This window comes from Halichoerus grypus, chromosome 1 (assembly GCF_964656455.1).
Source record: "Halichoerus grypus chromosome 1, mHalGry1.hap1.1, whole genome shotgun sequence".
Classification (NCBI taxonomy): Eukaryota; Metazoa; Chordata; class Mammalia; order Carnivora; family Phocidae; genus Halichoerus; species Halichoerus grypus.
Window position 1 is genome coordinate 67,458,841 of NC_135712.1, and position 17,506 is coordinate 67,476,346.

Below are 17,506 nucleotides of genomic sequence, written 5' to 3' on the forward strand. Positions count from 1 at the left end.
GTAATGAGATCTGCCCCAGTAACACTAAGGAGTAGCTTTCTAAATCTGAAAGCAAAAAAGATTAAATAGTCTCTCACATTTAAAAGGAAGTGTTGGTCAAAGACCCGTGCAGCTCTCTTGTAACTCTGGTTCTCAGTTGCAGGCAGGGGAATGTTAACAGGTATGGCTATTTTTGGTAAGAGTTGCTTAGAACAGCTTCTTCACCACTAAACTGTATGACAATGAGCCAGTCCATTTGTAAGGTTGGGATTTTTTTTTTTTAAAAAATAATATGAGGAATTGCAAAGCTAGTCTTCATTCTTGTTAAAGGGAACAGAACAACACAGCGGTATTTTTGGAACACTGTGTGTAACAGTAGGTCTCTTAATTATACCAATGGTAATTCCTCAGGCTGGAGCTTATTATGTTAACACAGTACACGTAATTGCCACAAAATATGACAATGACAAATTAGAAAGCCCTGGTTTCCCATTACCACCCTAAGATTGTAAAGGTTGTATTTTCTGGGTAGCCTCTACTATTAACTCTACCATCTGTTCCTCAGCTTTAGTTGCAATGATTCTTTTCGTAAATGAAATGCCTATCTCTGAAAGAGACTAGATTGCATACACGAGGAGTGCTTCTACAACCACCGCGCTGGTAACGTCTGAGCCTGTGATCGGACCGCAGGTAGAAAGAAAATGTGCCCTTTGGAACAAGGACCACAGTCTTGGACAACGGTGATGGTTAACTCTGAGAAAGACCTGGCCAACCCGGCAGTGGGCATGTTAACCGCTGGAGGCACATGAGATCACTCAGCGATCACCCACTAGACAATGCCCATCCCATGGACACATCGGTGCTTTCGTTTTGAGCTGAAGAGGTCTGGGGTCTAGAATTAGCAGGACGGAAGTGGCCGAGCGGGGTGTATCCTGCCCGTGTCCCTCCCACCACCGCCTACTGGGAACTTGAGAGCGGGTAAAGCGGTTCCTAGGATTGCTCTGTATTTGGAGGCATTTTCAGGAGATACTTGACCACATCTTGTTTTAATATAAGATGAACATTGCCAGGCAACAACAGTTCCCCTCTTATATTACAAAAGTTAGATTAAAAAAACATTGTAAAAAAAAAAAACCAAAACAAAACCCCAAACATTGTAAGACAAGGATCCTCAATCGTTTACCGACTTTCTGGGATTTCCTGGTCGCGTACATGAGTAATCCCTCTTGTCCCTCTGTGGCCAGGCTGAGAGGGGCCTGGTAAGCTTGAAGACTGACTGGCAGGAAGAACGACTTTTTGGAAACCTCTTAATATAATCTGTCTATTTCTCCTGTGTAAGTGCATTACGAATAGCAGAAATAGATTTTAAACCTATGAAAGAAAGAACTGGAATCCATGACAAAACTGAAACTCCTCCATATTCCTATAACACTACGTTCAGGCCAACTTACTGTGAAAAATCACTAGACTCACTGGTATTTCAAATCCAGGCAGAGCACACACCAGTTTATTTTGAAATGCAACACAGATCAGTATTTTATGAATACAACTTATTACTACATTAACATTATCAGGTAAAAACAGCTTCAAATGCATGCATAGAAAGTGAGGCATAGCCTTGGAACTCCTTATTTCTAAATATACAAAAAATACATTTAAATTATATAATTTTAGTGAATCAAAGACTTATAAAATTACAATTTTGGTTTTCACAACATAGAAAAAATACAAAAATGGACTATATATATGGTTGTATAATTTTTTACCCAAATTTCAAAGGAGCAGTATGTACTGATTTTGATGTTTTATAATGTTTTATCTAGAAACTCCGAACTGAAAGTAATTTGCAGGTTGTACCACATCAGTGCCGATCTTTTGTTATAAATGAATAATCCAAACAAACCAGTAGAGATGAGGACACCATCTTCATATGCCTCTTTACCTCTAGTTCTTCTAAACCCTTTCTGTGGGAAGTTCACTCCAGAGGAACGGATTTTATCTGGAAGGACAGTGCTTTATTCCATGACTAACTCTCCCTGGTGCCTTTGATAATGGTATGTGTTAAATGAGTGATCCCAACCTAAGCAAACAGAACACAGCAAGATGCAGATTAGCAGCTTGTGTCTACAAAGCACTACTGCGTACCTCAAAGAATTCTCTGCCGGAAGGTGGTCCCGAAGGGAGGAATCTGAAACACCCAACCAGGCGGGCAGCAGGGCAGATGATGCCTTTGACTATGTCCTAAAATGAAAATGAGAAGTCTGACAAAATACCCACCAAACACCGCCTTCCTCATTCACACTTTATAAGATGTGACAGTTGGTGGGGTTAGATGTTCTCCAATTCATAGAAGAACACCATCACTTCAAAGGAGAAATTAATTCGTGTCAGAGATAAAGCAACCAGTTACCGAGAGAGGTGAATGAAGGACATGGCCGAGTGCATGCCTTAGTTATCTGCCATGAGCATCTTAAATGTCGATGGACAAAAATACATAGTGGGGTGGAGACCCTTTCTGAGGAGGAAGTTGCTTGCTGTGTTCTTGCTGCCAAAGCTCAATTTGATGCAACACCACTGTTTGTGACAGACTATTTTTCATAAATAGTGACAAATTATAACAGAGAGACCCGAATAAAACCCCCAATCCAGCGATCCTGGAAAACCTATATTTTTCACCCCATCTTCTATAACTATTCCAGAAACGACTGAAAAAAATCTTACCCAAACTAAGTAATTAAGACTAATATAACTCAAATTGTTTCTATTTTACAGCAGAAATACATTTTGGAAAAAGAAAAAAAACCACGAAAAATAATCTTTCCTCTATATTTAGTTTATGAAGTACAAGAACAGATTCTAGTCTCAACATGCCCAAGTTAAGACTGCTGACTTAAAGAAGCAGAATTTTAATGTTCAATTCAAAAACAATTTTATTACACATCTGCCTGCATTAAATTTTAGGCTCCATACTTTCTTTTTTTTTTTAGGCTCCATACTTTCTTCTCATTTTCATCTTCATTATCAGGCTTCTATGAAAATAATTTAAAAAATGAGTTTTCCATTATGACACTCTTCTGATATTAGCAATTATATTTTAAATAACTACTCAGTAAGCTAGTAACTAGGCCTTTAAAATTTTAAAGATCAACGATTTAAAAAGAAAAAGGGGAGAAAAGAAGCCACAAAGAACATTCTGTGTTTAAAATTTAATGCACATCTGAACTTGGGCTTTACATTTTCATCAACCCTTCCTTCAAGAGTCTTAAATGCACAGTTCAGCAATTAAATGGTATGAAAACATGACGGCAATTAGACACGGTCCACATGACCAAAGTATTTCTAGGCCGCTCCCACACACGGGAGAGGGAACTGCTTTCAGCTCATGTCTGCCCAACTGGAGCACTTCACCACCTCTGGACTTACAGCGTGGTGGGGATTACACAGGACCGTAATTAGGAAAAGGATCCTAACTGAAGAGTTGAAGGAAATTTAAAAATAAAGTAATAAGGGTATAGAAACCTATTCCTAAATGTTCTTCAGGTCTACATTTCTAGAGTAACACCTTCCATGTGCTTTCACAATTACAGATTCTCTAACCCTTACGTGACTAGCCTGGCTTTGGGTCCAAAAGTGAGAATAGCTATGGGTAAATACATTACTCAGAGGTGTTCTGAGAATGACACGGTGAAAGGTACTTGTCATTTACTGGCGATTGAGCTTTCCCTTTCTGAGAACTGTCACTGTGTTAAAATATGATTGAGGCTGAGCCCTAGATAAGATAGGTTCTCTACGATGTACACATACTTACTAAATCCAAGCACGTTTCTTAGCGGCAGGCTGTAATGACTCCACTGAAAACAAACAAAAGGGTTCTAGCTGTTTTCAGATTACAGGTACTACCCCAAAGCTTCACGGACATATACATGGTATAATTCATTCATTAGACAGGGGGGAGACAGATCCCAGCCATAACTTCGTAACATTCCAGAGAACAAAGTTTGCCGCTTCAAAAATACAGTTTCCAGCATGCAGTCAAGCACTTTGAAAAGGGAATGCAAAACACTGCAGACTGGAACAGAACTCTTACTGCAAGCTGGGCATTCAGCTGGTACAACTTCCTTACTCAGACTGTAACTCTCAAGTATTTAGTATTACAGATCTTTACTTATCAGACACACGAAGGAAACAGGAGGATATAAAACACCAAATCCCTTTCCAGCGCCATCATAGATACTGGGAACTTCTGGTTGAAAGAGCATGCTGAAATGGACCAGCCAGGATGTTTTATGTAATAGTTTTTGTTGTTGTTGTTTGTTGTTGCTGTTGTTTTAAATAAAATCCCAGGCCTGTGTGACACTGGATTTGGGTTTTTGTTTTATTTTTTTAATATTTTAAAAATAGTTCTTACTTATTTTCTATGAAACGTATTGGGAACTCAAAAAGTCTGCAGCATTTTTTTGTCATTGAAAAGTTTGTTTTTTGGGGGTGTGCAGGAAGCAGGAGCTATTCAAATTTCTTGTGTTCTTCAGTATGAGAAAGGACCTTTCTTCTCTGGTGTATCATGTGGAAGTATAACTGGGGAAAAACTGAAAGAAAAGAAAGAATTGGTTAAGGAGCTAGATCATTTAAAACTGTATGTTCTCTTTAAAGCACATGGACTTGGGGTCCTCTTTGACTCACTTTCTCATCCAGCAACCAAGGAAGGGAACACGGTGGGCTTGGGTAAGGGGAGGAAAAATGCACAGGGACTTACCTTTTCCTGCTTTAGCTGAAGGGGAAGGGTGGTCCGGACTGGAGTGACACATAGTACCATCACTATCATTACCCATCGAGATGCCACAAAGCCGCCAAATAACACTCTGCCCTCCCTCGTAGTATCTTCACATTTATTCTCTGATGTTACCATTAGGTGAATTCTAGTGAGGGACTTATTATTCCTGTTTACAGAGGAGGAGTTCAAGCCCCAGGGAGGGTAGGTGACTTGCCTGGGATTTCGCAGCAAATTCCTGACAATCAGGACCAGGCTCTGGGCTCCTGACACTCAATCTAGTCCCTTCTGTCACCTGAGGGGATCTCCCAAAAGCATTTCCCGAGAAAGGTTGTTCTTTGAAGGGGAAGACTGAGGAGGGGGAAGAGGGCCATGACATTTTATCTGAACATGAAGAAGCCAAGTTTGGCTGTAGAAAGTCCTTATGAAAAGTAAGCTAATATCTTAGGCACTAGAGATTCTGTTCTTGGTCATTTTTTTTTTTTTTTTTCCTTAAAGATTTATTTATTTTAGAGAAAGAGCAAGTGTGGGCGCAAGCAAGCAGGGGGAGGGGGGAGAGGGAGAGAGAATCTGAGGCAGACTCTATGCTCAGCATGGAGCCTAAGTGCCACTCCATCTCACAATCCTGAGATCATGACCTGAGCTGCACCGCTTAACTGAATGAGCCACCCGGGCGCCCCTATTCGTGGTCATTTCATAGGTTACTTTACAAAGTACTGGTTCTAAAGAAACTGGGTGGTACCACCTCCCTGAGAGTATTTGGAGGCTGGGGGGAGGGGGGTAGATTTGCAGGAGAGGTTACTGGCATTCAGCACACGAAGCAGGAATGCCAAAATCTGCAATGTGTGATGGTCCCCCAAAACTAAGAATGTCCTACCCCAAATGTCTAAAGGATTCCTGCTGGGAAAAGCCAGCTGAAGCTACTTGCCTTCACCAGGCTACTGTGAACTGGGGGTTCAACAACTACGTAAGAACCCCAGTGAGTTGGTTTAAATGTACACTATCCTTCCTTCCTTCCTTCCCCTTCTCAACGGCTCCAATCTCCATTTTGTGGAATGTAACCTGTATTTCTGGGGAGGTAATTTCTACGATTCCCCTGACAGTTTCTTTTTCTTTTTAAAACCCACAAACCCACTGACCCTGAGGATCAAGACCTGAGCCTAAATCTAGAGTCGGACGCCTAACTGACTGAGCCACCCAGGCACCCCAACAGTCTCTTCCTTTTTAAATGGGTTCCAAGTTGGCCAAATTTCAAATGATCCTCCCAAAGTACTCCAAGACATCAGTGGGTGTGTGCACACAGATCTGATAAACTTCAGAGGAGGCTCCGACGCTGAACAGGGCTGCCATCCAGTCCACTCGCTATTTGTAGGCAGGAAGTTATTCAGAGAAAAGACCCAGCTTGTGCATAGAATTCAACAGGGGAGAGAACTATTCTGGTATGAAAGCCAGAAAATTTGACAAGCTCTATAATCTAAAAACTGGAAGTAAAGATATAATTAAACCATAAGGAATGCTAATTGCAATCATTTAAAAATGTGGGGCCAGTCATATTTCTATAGATATGCTTTACTAAAGGGAAAATTTGTGGCAAAGTACACTAAGGACTTTTCCACCGGTTGCAGGGGTGGCTAAAGCTTCCCTGCTAGTTCAGAGGGTCTGAGGAAGGATGACCTAGAAACCATTCATCAGGCCCTTGGTGGCAGTTAAAGTAAGATGGTGGAGTATCCTCATCCCCACAGGCAAGGGCCTGCTGGCTACCAGGAGGCCAGAGGTCAGAAATGGAGGGCTGATATGGCTCTTTCAATTCTTTCCAACTTCAGAGGTTTCTCAGCGCCCAAGCAAAGGAATGTGTGTGGGCGAGGCCAGGAGAATGGGGGCACTTGGGCCGGAGGTTCTCTACAGTTCTAGTAATGACTTCTTGGTGACCAGAACTTGGGTGACACTGTCTCCATCTGAATTTCCCACATGTTTAGACTGGCCCAACTGTAACAGCTGAAACAATTCCAGATGCATGGCTACTCTTTTTAACCACAGATGACAATGAAGAAAAACCCCAAGACAATCTCAGCCTGACAATAGGCTATTCTGAATTCTACCTTCTGCTCTCCCAGTCCAGGACACATGCAATGGAGATGGTCACTGTGCACACGAGTGTTGCAGTGGGGGTAGGGGTTCCTCTAGGCAGAGGAAAAGTTGCAGGCTGAGAGCAAATGGAAATGCTCTGCCTGGGCCAAGTTTCTTCTTGGTCTCTCTAAAAATCTGAGGTGTGGTTATGGTTACTGACAACCTGGACAGCGCCCAGCTTCTCAGTATCATCATCCAACACCAGTGTTTCTCATTTCTCAGCCTTTTTTTTTTTTTAAATCCCCACTCCTATTGGGTGGTAAAAGCCAACTTTTACCAATTTGGGGGGCAGGAAATGTAGACAGGACTTAGATGTCTACCGAGTTTGGAGAGACTGTACATACTGCAGCTGCAGCAGAGTGGGAAAGGAGCACCTTGCAAGGGATTCCACAGCACCCCAATATGAGAAAATCCTGGGGCCGAGGCTCATGGGCCACAATTTGAGCCACATGTACAACAATGAAAGGGTGTTACTTTGTATAATACATGTATATCACCAACTTCCCATTAAAGAAGATTAAAAGAAACTTACATTGTAGAAAGAAAACCAAATTTGGTAAAGAAGACTGGATGTCAACAGCAACCCCTCTTAACTCTGCATTTTCTTCTTATAAATACAAAGTTTTGGAAAGTTGGAAATGTGCTGCTGGCTGGAATGAACTGTACAAACTGGTCTCAATATTAACAACCTAAACAACTAAAAACATGCAGGACAACTGGCTCAGGCCAAAGGCATAATGAGTGCCAGCAGGCACAAATGATCTGTAGCAGAAGATACCGTCTGGGCCGTCATCTTGAGCCTGGGTGCGGGGTCAGGGATTGGGAGAAAATCTGTTCATCTTTATTTGAAATCAACCCTTTTTCTTGGTCTATAGGAGTTAAACTACCTTAAGAAAGAAATAATATAGACTTTCACCACCCAAGTTCTTACCAACAGGAGGCTGAGAAACAAAGAAGGGGAAGGAACCAAGGTAAAGAAAGCCAACTTGGGTTGAGAGCCCCGCCCTACTCTTTTTGTGTTTTCTCTTCTCTCTCCGTCTGAAGGCCCAGAAGGAAAATCCCACCGAATGGGGTTTGTTTTCCTTCAGGAATCCTATCACTAGGGAGGGCTGCTGTGCTTGACCAGGCCCCTTAACTAGATCAAGGGGTCAGGAGGCAGAGGCAAAAAACTGGGCGCTGGCTGGCCACCAGAGCACAAAAAAACGAGGAGGTACAGAGAGACTGAGGCTGTCCTGGAGAGTTGCTCCTGGAATGAGGACCCTCCTTCTTTGGCAGACTAAGATCTTAGAGCAACTCTCAGGTAGGGGTCCCAGATTTCCGTCAATGTGGCAGCATCCTGCTATTGGTTTGATTTCATCACACCCTCCCTGCTCCTTTTCCAGTTATCCAATCTGGCATCTATCTCTTATTCAAACCTTATGCTGATTTTATTTTATTTTATTAAAGATTTTATTTGAGAGGAAGAGAAGGGGGGGGAACAGAGCTCAAACAGGGGGGAAGGGCAGAGGGAGAAGGAGAAGCAGGCTCCCTGCTGAGCAGGAAGTCTGACTTGGGGCTCCATCCCAGGACCCCGAGATCATGATCTGAGCTGAAGTCAGATACTTAACTGACTGAGCCACCCAGGTGCCCCCTTATGCTGATTTTTAATAAATCCTGTGGTGCCCACTGGGATAATATGTGTTACTCTGGGTGTGGCAAAACTCCAAGTAGGAATTGTTGCTCTAGAGACTGGAAAATGAAACTCTAAGGGAACAAAACTAAAAAGATGAACAACTGTAAGCTAATTTTTATTAAATTTTTAGACTCTTCCCTATTTATGTTTTCTTTGAAAATCAACTACCTTTTTCAATTTAAGAGAAAAGGCCTTTGGCCACCATGGTTCCAGTACCAAAGAGGAAGACCTGATAATTAATAAAGAGTGGAAAATGAATCATTAAGCAGAACTGCTGTCCAAGAATTTCTCCAAGATAAACGGTCATATGAAATCTGGATATAGTTTTTTTTCTCACAATGCATGAAATGCAATTTTCCACAGAGGGACACAAACATGTCGCTTACGACTGTTACGATGATTCATTCAGTTCATGCTGTGGGCTGGAGAAAAATCCAACCTTCCTGTCTGAATTGAACCTGAGGTTTAGGGAAGAATATGGCATCTTACAGACCAAAATAAGATTCACAGTGACAATGGCTACAGAAATAGCTAAATGAGAAGAAACCTTAACTTCTTATGTCCTCGGGTAAAACAAAATCCTTTTGGATACATGAAAATCAGTCATAGGATTTTAAGTGAATATCAGAATTTGAGAAAAGGACTAAACAACTCTTCCTCAGCAAACAGGACTCACTTCACAGAAGCCTCAGACATGGCCATTTCTCCTTGGTACTGAGTACGCTGATAGGCACTTTTGATTATCTGAATTTAAACCTTTAGCAGTACTATTAAAATAACTGGAAACTGTTCTGAAGAGAACATTATGTCCTGTTCAGATGATTTCAGTGCTTATTTCCAAACAAGAAAATAAGAAATATAGAAAAAAATAATCTATTTTTATTTTGTTACTTGTTTCTAGTTAGCTGCTGATTCCTTAAAAATGAAGTGTCTATTTTGATTTAATGAAAATGCAAATATCTCTTTACAATGTTTTCCAAATACCATAACAAGCAGTTCTCCAGAGACAGAAAAAGTCAAGGTAAGGTCTTTAATGGCCTTTTTTGTTCTGCATTCAGTACATTCCCCCAATAGGTAGTTCACCTTTCCTGCTATTCACTGTTTCAAACCCACACACTGAGAAGGGCTGCATTTTGGCAGCTGTATTGAGAAGGGTCCATCTTTATTCAATTACTACTAGAGAAAATTCCCTCTGACAGACAGCATTCAATAAAAACCAAAGCGTTCCTAATAAATTAGATTTACATTTACTTGGATATGGTATAAAAACATCCAAAGGCATTTGACTCTAAGTATTGTAGAGCCAATTTTAAAAACATAAATATATATACGCATAACTGTTTACTTACTTGGAATGTAGGAGATCATTATCAGAATTAGGAATGCATAATAGTCAAAGGAGAAATTGTATTTGTTAGGTAGACTGATGGAGTATAGGCCAGCCTGTCGGACGAAGGGCAAAGCAGCATATATTGTGAGCAGTTCTCCCGACACTCCCATTGGGTACAGCACAATGAAAAGTGTGTACCTAAAACAAAACAAAATATTCATGAAGAGGCTTGAAGCCAGCATGAGTAGAAAGATACATTCCCACCCCTCTAATCAGTACTGGTCTTTTAGGAAGCTATGATTTCTACATTTTCCTATTTACCCACTAGTTGTTTCTTTTTAAAGTAGGTTCCATGTCCAACGTGGGGCTTGAACTCATGACCCTGAGATCAAGAGTCGCATGCTCTACTGACTGAGCCAGCCAGACGCCCCCGTTTACCCACTGTTTAAATTCAGGTTTTACAGCCAGTTTTTGAAAAGGGCCTATAGCAGGTATGTCTCTGAATGTTCTAAAATAGATGTGTTTGGTTGGCCTCAAAATTTGGTCCAACTAAATAAACAACATTCAATACAACTCCCTAAAATAATGATGATGATGCCAATCATTAGTAAAGCAGGGGTGCCGAGTCACGGTTTATAGAAGGGTCCTGCCCTGTGGCAGAGGTGGGAGTGGAGCTGGGGGGTTTGCAGGGAGTTGGTGGGGGACATGTTGGAGCACGTGTCTAGGAATCCCTACAAAGCACACCACGTCTGGTCTGTGGACTGAAAAGAACAGCACATCCAGTGTGCTTATACTGTTATTAGTCAAATGTCTATACATTATCATCGTGAAAAATGAAATATATGCCAATTTTAAAAACCTTAAAAAATTCACAATAGCTTTTGGTCATTGTGTAATTTTTCAATAATAAAAAACCCCTACAATGATTATCACACAGAAGAATCCACACCATTTTTTTCACATCAAAAAGGAGTTCTCTATGTTTCAAAAAGAATTCAGAGAGAAGTTCATCCTATGGAACTAACTGGAAATCATTCTGAGGGGTAAGAATTGCTAAAGAAACCAGCAGCTCAAATTTTAAAGAGGCTCTGGCTGTTTGTGGCTGACAGTGAGCAAACTTCCAGGTGCAGAAGTTGTGCCGAGAAATCAGTGACAAAGAGCGGGAGCTGTGTTTGTGGGGTTCCCTGCTGCCAACTTCAGCTATGCTAAAGAGGACGGTGGAACGGGAAGATTCTTCCACAGGCCGTGCACAGCCATGGACAAAAGAGCCATTAAGATCAGGGCTTGGCCATCCAACTCTCCCTGTAGCAGAGCAGACAGCTCCCACAATGCCTGCCCAGGTTGGTGAGTTAGTGACTGCCATCTCTTCCCATTCTTCCCTTTTCCTAATAAAACTGTGTACTGGGGGGAAAAAAAAGAAAGAAAGAAAGGAGTTTGCACACTTGAAATGTTGGAAACAATTGGTTTATGTCTCTAATTTAATCATTAAACTCATAAGTTGTCTAGGAACCACCATTTTCCTTCTAGGAAATGAGGCACTTGGGCCCCAAGGACAATTTTGATCCTTTTGCTTTGTCACTCTCCCCATAATCCTCTCCAACTCAGAAAACTGCTCATAACCATCTCATGAATTAGTTCATATAAACAGATAACTGTTAGCCTTTTCCCCAATTCATAACAAATATTACTGGTAAAACTTATCAAAGCAAAATAAAATTGCTAACAAGATAAAACTGCATGTAATGTTGGTTATTAATTAAAAATTAAGAGTCATAGCTTGTTGCCAAAATTGAGACTAGGAGAACTGGACTTGGTCCAAAAAACATAATGGCAGGAGCTCATCAGTAAAATTTGATAGGAACAAAAAAGGGATGTGACATCAAATTTCTATTGAATTATTTAAATGAAAATAATCAATCCAATAAAAATAACAAGTATATCAAACGTCAAAGTGTTTCTATTAATCAAAGTTAAGTAGCATCCCTTATCCTGATGAAATCCACAGACCGGTCTCACATCACCAATCCCAACTCTTTTGTCTCACACAATTAAAGAAAAAAAATTGAAATACAGTTGACATTGTACAACTTTATTTTTAGGAGTTTGGAGGCAATATTTAGCAATAAAGGACAAATACAGTGATGGGTCACTTCAAAAGTTAATCTTTATCCCATGTAATTTACCTGGCCCATTTGATGAGGTAAGGCAGATGGTTTAATAGACTGAAAGTATAAAAGGAGTAACGGATAATTTCTGTGATTGTCCAGGCAATAACAAACAGGAGGACACTGTCTTCACTCTGCACCTGAAGGAAAAGGAAAACAAGAGCAAAAGCAAACACATAAAACATTTTAACAAAGAAGCACTCTCAGTGTGCAGCGCCAGCCCCCTGCTCCCTGGCAGAGCCGGGCGGTTGAGCAAGTGGACACAGCCCTGGGCTGGTCATCAGTGGCCACAGGACAGGAAGAGCTTGCCACGTCCAGGAACACATGCCTATGACAGCAATTGTGTAGAGCCAAGTGATTAGGGGCAAGTGAGAAGAACTCAGCTTACTGATGAGTAAGAGAGGCAGAAACAGGAATTCCATGAGCTATAGGCCACAGGAAAAAACACAGATGAGTGAGTTTTGTCTGTGGGCCTCCTGTGGAGAATGTGGACTGATGGTAGTGGGAGCCAAGACTAGTTAGGTAAGAAGGTAGAAGGGCAAATTGGTGGAAAGCTTGGGGTCTGTCCATTAATAAGAATTTTAATTTGATTTGCATGACAACTAAGAATCTGAGGAAATTTCAAAGAAGGGGAATGTAGTGATTGAAACACAACTGAAGATGAGGCTCATTCACTGGGTAGGATGAATTCAAGCGAGGAAAGAAGAGCCAGAGACCATCTGAACGGCAGGGCCCATTTACTCTCTCCCACTGGTGACTTCTGCCCCCAGATGTAGCCTGGTTTAAATTAAAAATGATAAAAGCTTCCATGCTGACCACAGGAGGTGGCTAAAGCCAGAAGGGCTCTGGAATTTCCAACTTCCTCTGAATTACTTTCATGCTGAAAATGCAGTGAACTTTAAAACAGCCCCCACCCCCGTGGTTTTTGGGGGCCATTCTCACTAGATGCCTTGGACTGCAAATCTCACATGGAAATGTATCTCTGCTGCCCTGGCATTTGCTTTCAGTGCCCCCCCCCCCAGCCCCCCAGCCAGGTCTATAATGATCCTGTGCCCAGGCTTGAAGACCAGTAACAAGAAATTGCCTTGCACCCAATTCACTCACGTTTTCTTGTATCCAAAACAGGCAGTTAGAGTTGGATGTGACTAAGAAATTCCACTGAGTGAACTGAACAGATTTTGACAAGATGGATCTTCTCTGTCTCATTCCTAACGCCTAATACAACAAAGGTACAGCATTCTAACTTTAACTTTTCGTCTTTGCATTTGCAATGTGAATAGTTTTTAGCACTTATATTCTTCCTCAGAAAGTATACATGGAGCGATCCACCTACACAATAAAATAACTAGTCATTTACATACCTATTAACTAAATTGTTCTGACAAAGAATTTCATAAATGCATAGTTACTAATCCCTAAAAATAATAAGAATTTTACATTGTCAAGAGCAAGAGTACTTTTTGTTTTCCTGGTGCTCTTATATTAGCCAAAGTGAAACCTAAACACCTCTGAAGCTTTTATGTTCCATTTTTCAGTCTGTCCCCAAATCCTTGCTTAAAACCCAGCTATACTAAAACATAATTTCAGAGCACATTTTGCTTTTTGATGTATTTTGTAATCCTCTTCATCTTAAGGAGGTATATTTTACAGCTATGGGATGAAGCCTTACTTAAAGATCTTTGGGTTGCAATAGAAAGTTCTTCCAATATTTTGCATTCTCATCACCTTGAAAGCAGGGAACGTGTTTTATTCATCTTCTGATTCCCAAAAGCACTTTGTGGATTTCACAAGTAGGAGCTCAATAAATGTTTGTGGAGCAAACAAATTCAATTCTCATCAGGTCACCCCAAGATTAAGTTCCTGCCTTTGATACCTGATATTAGTTTCTGTGTAGTCTTAAGTGGCCTTCAGAAAGACAACAAACCCCCCTCAAACCTTGCACTTTGATCCAGCCTAATCTGACTCATTTCCCCCCATACGCAAGTTAAGACTTGATCCAAAAGAACTCTAACAAGCTTAGACTCAGGCTGAATCTGTGAAAGCAGCTGCTCCCAGAGCCCAGCTGTGAAGACCATGTTATAATTTTAAAAAGAAAGAATGGGGGAAATGGCCATTTTATAAAAATGATATCTTCAGATCAATAGGAAATGCAACACTGTTATAAAGAAGGGACTTGGGAAGGGGCGCCTGGATGGCTCAGTCAGTTAAGCATCCAACTCTTGATCTCAGCTCAGGTCTTGATCTTAGGGTCATGAGTTCAAGCCCCACAATGGGTTCCACGCTGGGCGTGGAGCCTACTTAAATAAACAACAACAACAAAAACAAGGGACTTGGGTAAAAGTTGGAGATCAAGCTTATCTGATTTGCAATTATCCAATGACACAAAACAGGGGCAGAATGTAACGAGCTGAAGCTATTAAGATCAGTGAGACTCAAATGAATATATGTACACCTGTGTTCACAGGAGCATTATTCACAACAGCCTAAAGGTGGAAAAGGCCTAAATGCTCATCAACAGTTGAATCCATAAACAAAATGTGGTATATACATGCAATGGAATATCAGTCTTAAAAAGGGAATTCTGACACATGCTACAACATGGATGAACATTGAATACAATTTGCTAAGTGAAATAAGCCTGTCACAAAAGGACAAATACTATACGATCTCACTCATATGGTACCCATAGTAGTCAAATTCAGGGAGACAGAAAGTAGAAGCAGAAGGTTGCCAAGGGCTAGGGGTGGGAGGAAATAGGGAATAATGTCTAATGGGTATAGAGTTTTGGTTTGGGAAGATGAAAAATGTTCTGGAGACAGATGGTGGTGATGATTATACAACCACGGGAATGTACTTACTGCACCCGAACCATACACTTAAAAATGGTTAAAATGGTAAATTTTGTTATCTATGTTTTACCACCACAACAACAAAAATCCAGTAAGATAAAATTTAACAAGGTTAACTGTAAATTATACATGCTTCAGCAACAAAAGGACTCCAGTACAGAATGGGGAAGACCCAGCTCATGAATCCAAGAGATGAGTTTTTGGTGGACTACAAGCTTCAAGCGTGCCAACAGGGTGCAGGTGGTTGTTCAGACGACCGACCAACCAACTGACCGACTAACCAAGCAACCAACCAGTATTTGGCCACATTAACAGTCTCATCCCAATGATTCCATTCCAAAGGATTAGATCCCACCCAGGGATCGAAGTAGGTTATAAGAGCCCCTGAACTAGCAAGCTTACTTTGGAAAAGGAGACGGTTAACTACTTCAAAATATGTAATTGAATGTTGTGTGCAAGAGGCAAACGGACACAAGACTAATGGCAGACTTAACAGGAGTAAAATACCTGGTTTGAAATAAGAACTGTGTAACAAATCAGATGACTAATAAAATAGGTCACCGCATGAAGTTGTGTGCTCCCAGACCCCGGACACAGCCAAACTGAGACTGCTCAGGAGAAAGCGCTATGAAGGGTGGAAGGCTGCCCTGGACTGGCTGCCGAGGGCTTCCACCTGCTGTTCTTTGGAGAGGGGTGTGCATAAAACCTGTACATGGGAAAGGCATGAAACTCTGGCTAATACGAACTTCCTTGCCTAAGTGGAAATTTTTTTAGTTGGAAAAAAAATGGGTAGAGACTTTAAATAGTACTTCTTAAAAATAATTTTCCTTTATCAAAGAAGGTGAGAGAAGAGAGAATAACTTTAAGACCTCCCTTCGTTATTGCCTGCTGAGGGTATACCACAGGCTTAGTTCCCTGGCTCTTTACTCCCTGACCGTCAGGTCTTCAGGGCTCCTGGGCTCCTCTCAGTTGGCTTTCTCGGCCCCTGACACAGGTCTGCACACGAGGCATGTGCGGAGTCTGTGCCCCTTAACTTGAATGATACCTTCTATTTTCTTTTTTAAGATTTTTTTTTTTAAATTTATTTATTTGACAGAGAGATAGCACAAGTAGGCAGAGCGGCAGGCAGACGGAAAGGGAGAAGCAGGCTCTCTGCTGAGCAGGGAGCCCGATGCGGGGCTCAATCCCAGGACCCTGGGATCATGACCTGAGCCGAAGGCAGCCGCTTAACCGACTGAGCCACCCAGGCGCCCTCTTTTTTTTTTTTTTGAAAGCAGGAGTCGGGAACATTTTTCTAACAAGTGGGGAGCCTCCTTTCTATCAAGGGCCAGTGACTCAGAGAAAAGGGACCAGTGAGGCTTTAAAAAAAAAAAAAAAAAGAAAGAAAGAAAAACCAGCCAGTTTAGCTTTGGAGGGGTTTTTGGAGGGGCTAAAGCCTAGGATTATAAAAAGCTCAACCCAGGGGCGCCCGGGTGGCTCAGTCGGTTAAGTGTTTGGCTCAGGTCATGATCTCAGGGTCCTGGGATTGAGCCAACGTGGGGCTTTGTGCTCCAGCTCCCTGCTCGGCGGGCAGCAGGGAGCCTGTTTCTCCCTCTCCCTCTGCCCTTCCCCGCTCATGTGCGAGTGCTCGCTCTCTAATGGATAAATAAAATCTTAAAAAAAAAAAAGTTCAACCCAGCTACTTTTTGAATTAGGAACTAGAAACACAGAATTTTATTATCAAGAATAAGAGGTTTAATATGCCCGTGCAAAGATGTGCCGGCAAACGATCACACAACATTACCCAGAACAGCTGAAAAGTAAAAACCACCCAAATGTCCAGCAACTGGTAAATGGATAAACAAAATGTGACATAGTCCATACAATGGAATACTATTTGGCCACACAAAGGAAAGAAATACTGATACCTGCTACAACATAGATGAACTTCAAAAACATGATGCTGACTGAAAGATGCCAACTGCAAAAGATTTCATTTATATGAAACACCCAGAAAAGGCAAATCTAGAGACAGAAAGTAGATTATTGGTTGCCAGGGGCTGGGAGTGGGAATGAACTTTTATTTTTTATTAAAAGATTTTATTTATTTATTTGACAGAGAGAGACACAGCGAGAGAGGGAACACAAGCAGGGGGAGTGGGAGAGGGAGAAGCAGGCTTCGCGCTGAGCAGGGAGCCCAATGCGGGGCTCGATCCCAGGACCCTGGGATCATGACCTGAGCCGAAGGCAGATACTTAACGACTGAGCCACCCAGGCGCCCCAGGAATGAACTTTTAAAAGCCATGAGGATCACAGTGAGGTGACGGAAATGTTCTAAAACTGGATTATGGTTATGGTTACACGATTTGGTAAATTTACTAAAAAGCATTGAATTGTACACCTAAAATGGTGAATTTGATGGTATGTAAATTATACCTCCATAAAGTTGTTTTTTTAAAAAGAATATGTTTATTTAAATTTTTTAAAGTAATCTCTATGCCCAACAGGGGCTTGAAGTCATGACCTCATGACCCTGAGATCAAGAGTCGCACACTCTCTCAACGGAGCCAGCCAGACCCCTCGGTGTTTACTTTAAATTATTGCCTTTTAAGAGAAAAGGGGGGCATTTGGGACGAA

At 41.5% G+C, this 17,506-nt stretch overlaps 1 protein-coding gene across 1 annotated transcript in view; it reads right to left on the minus strand.

Annotated features, from left to right (window-relative positions):
- Positions 1-1,457: 1,457 nt before the first annotated feature.
- The window catches only part of HACD2 (3-hydroxyacyl-CoA dehydratase 2), a 116,269-nt gene continuing 100,220 nt past the window's right edge, over positions 1,458-17,506 (minus strand). The window contains exons 5-7 of the mRNA XM_036111498.2: positions 12,060-12,181; positions 9,896-10,074; positions 1,458-4,565 (exon numbers count right to left, since the gene is read on the minus strand). Coding sequence (XP_035967391.1) covers positions 4,483-4,565; positions 9,896-10,074; positions 12,060-12,181 — 384 coding nt within the window. The 3' untranslated portion in view covers positions 1,458-4,482. The remainder of the gene's footprint in view (positions 4,566-9,895; positions 10,075-12,059; positions 12,182-17,506) is intronic.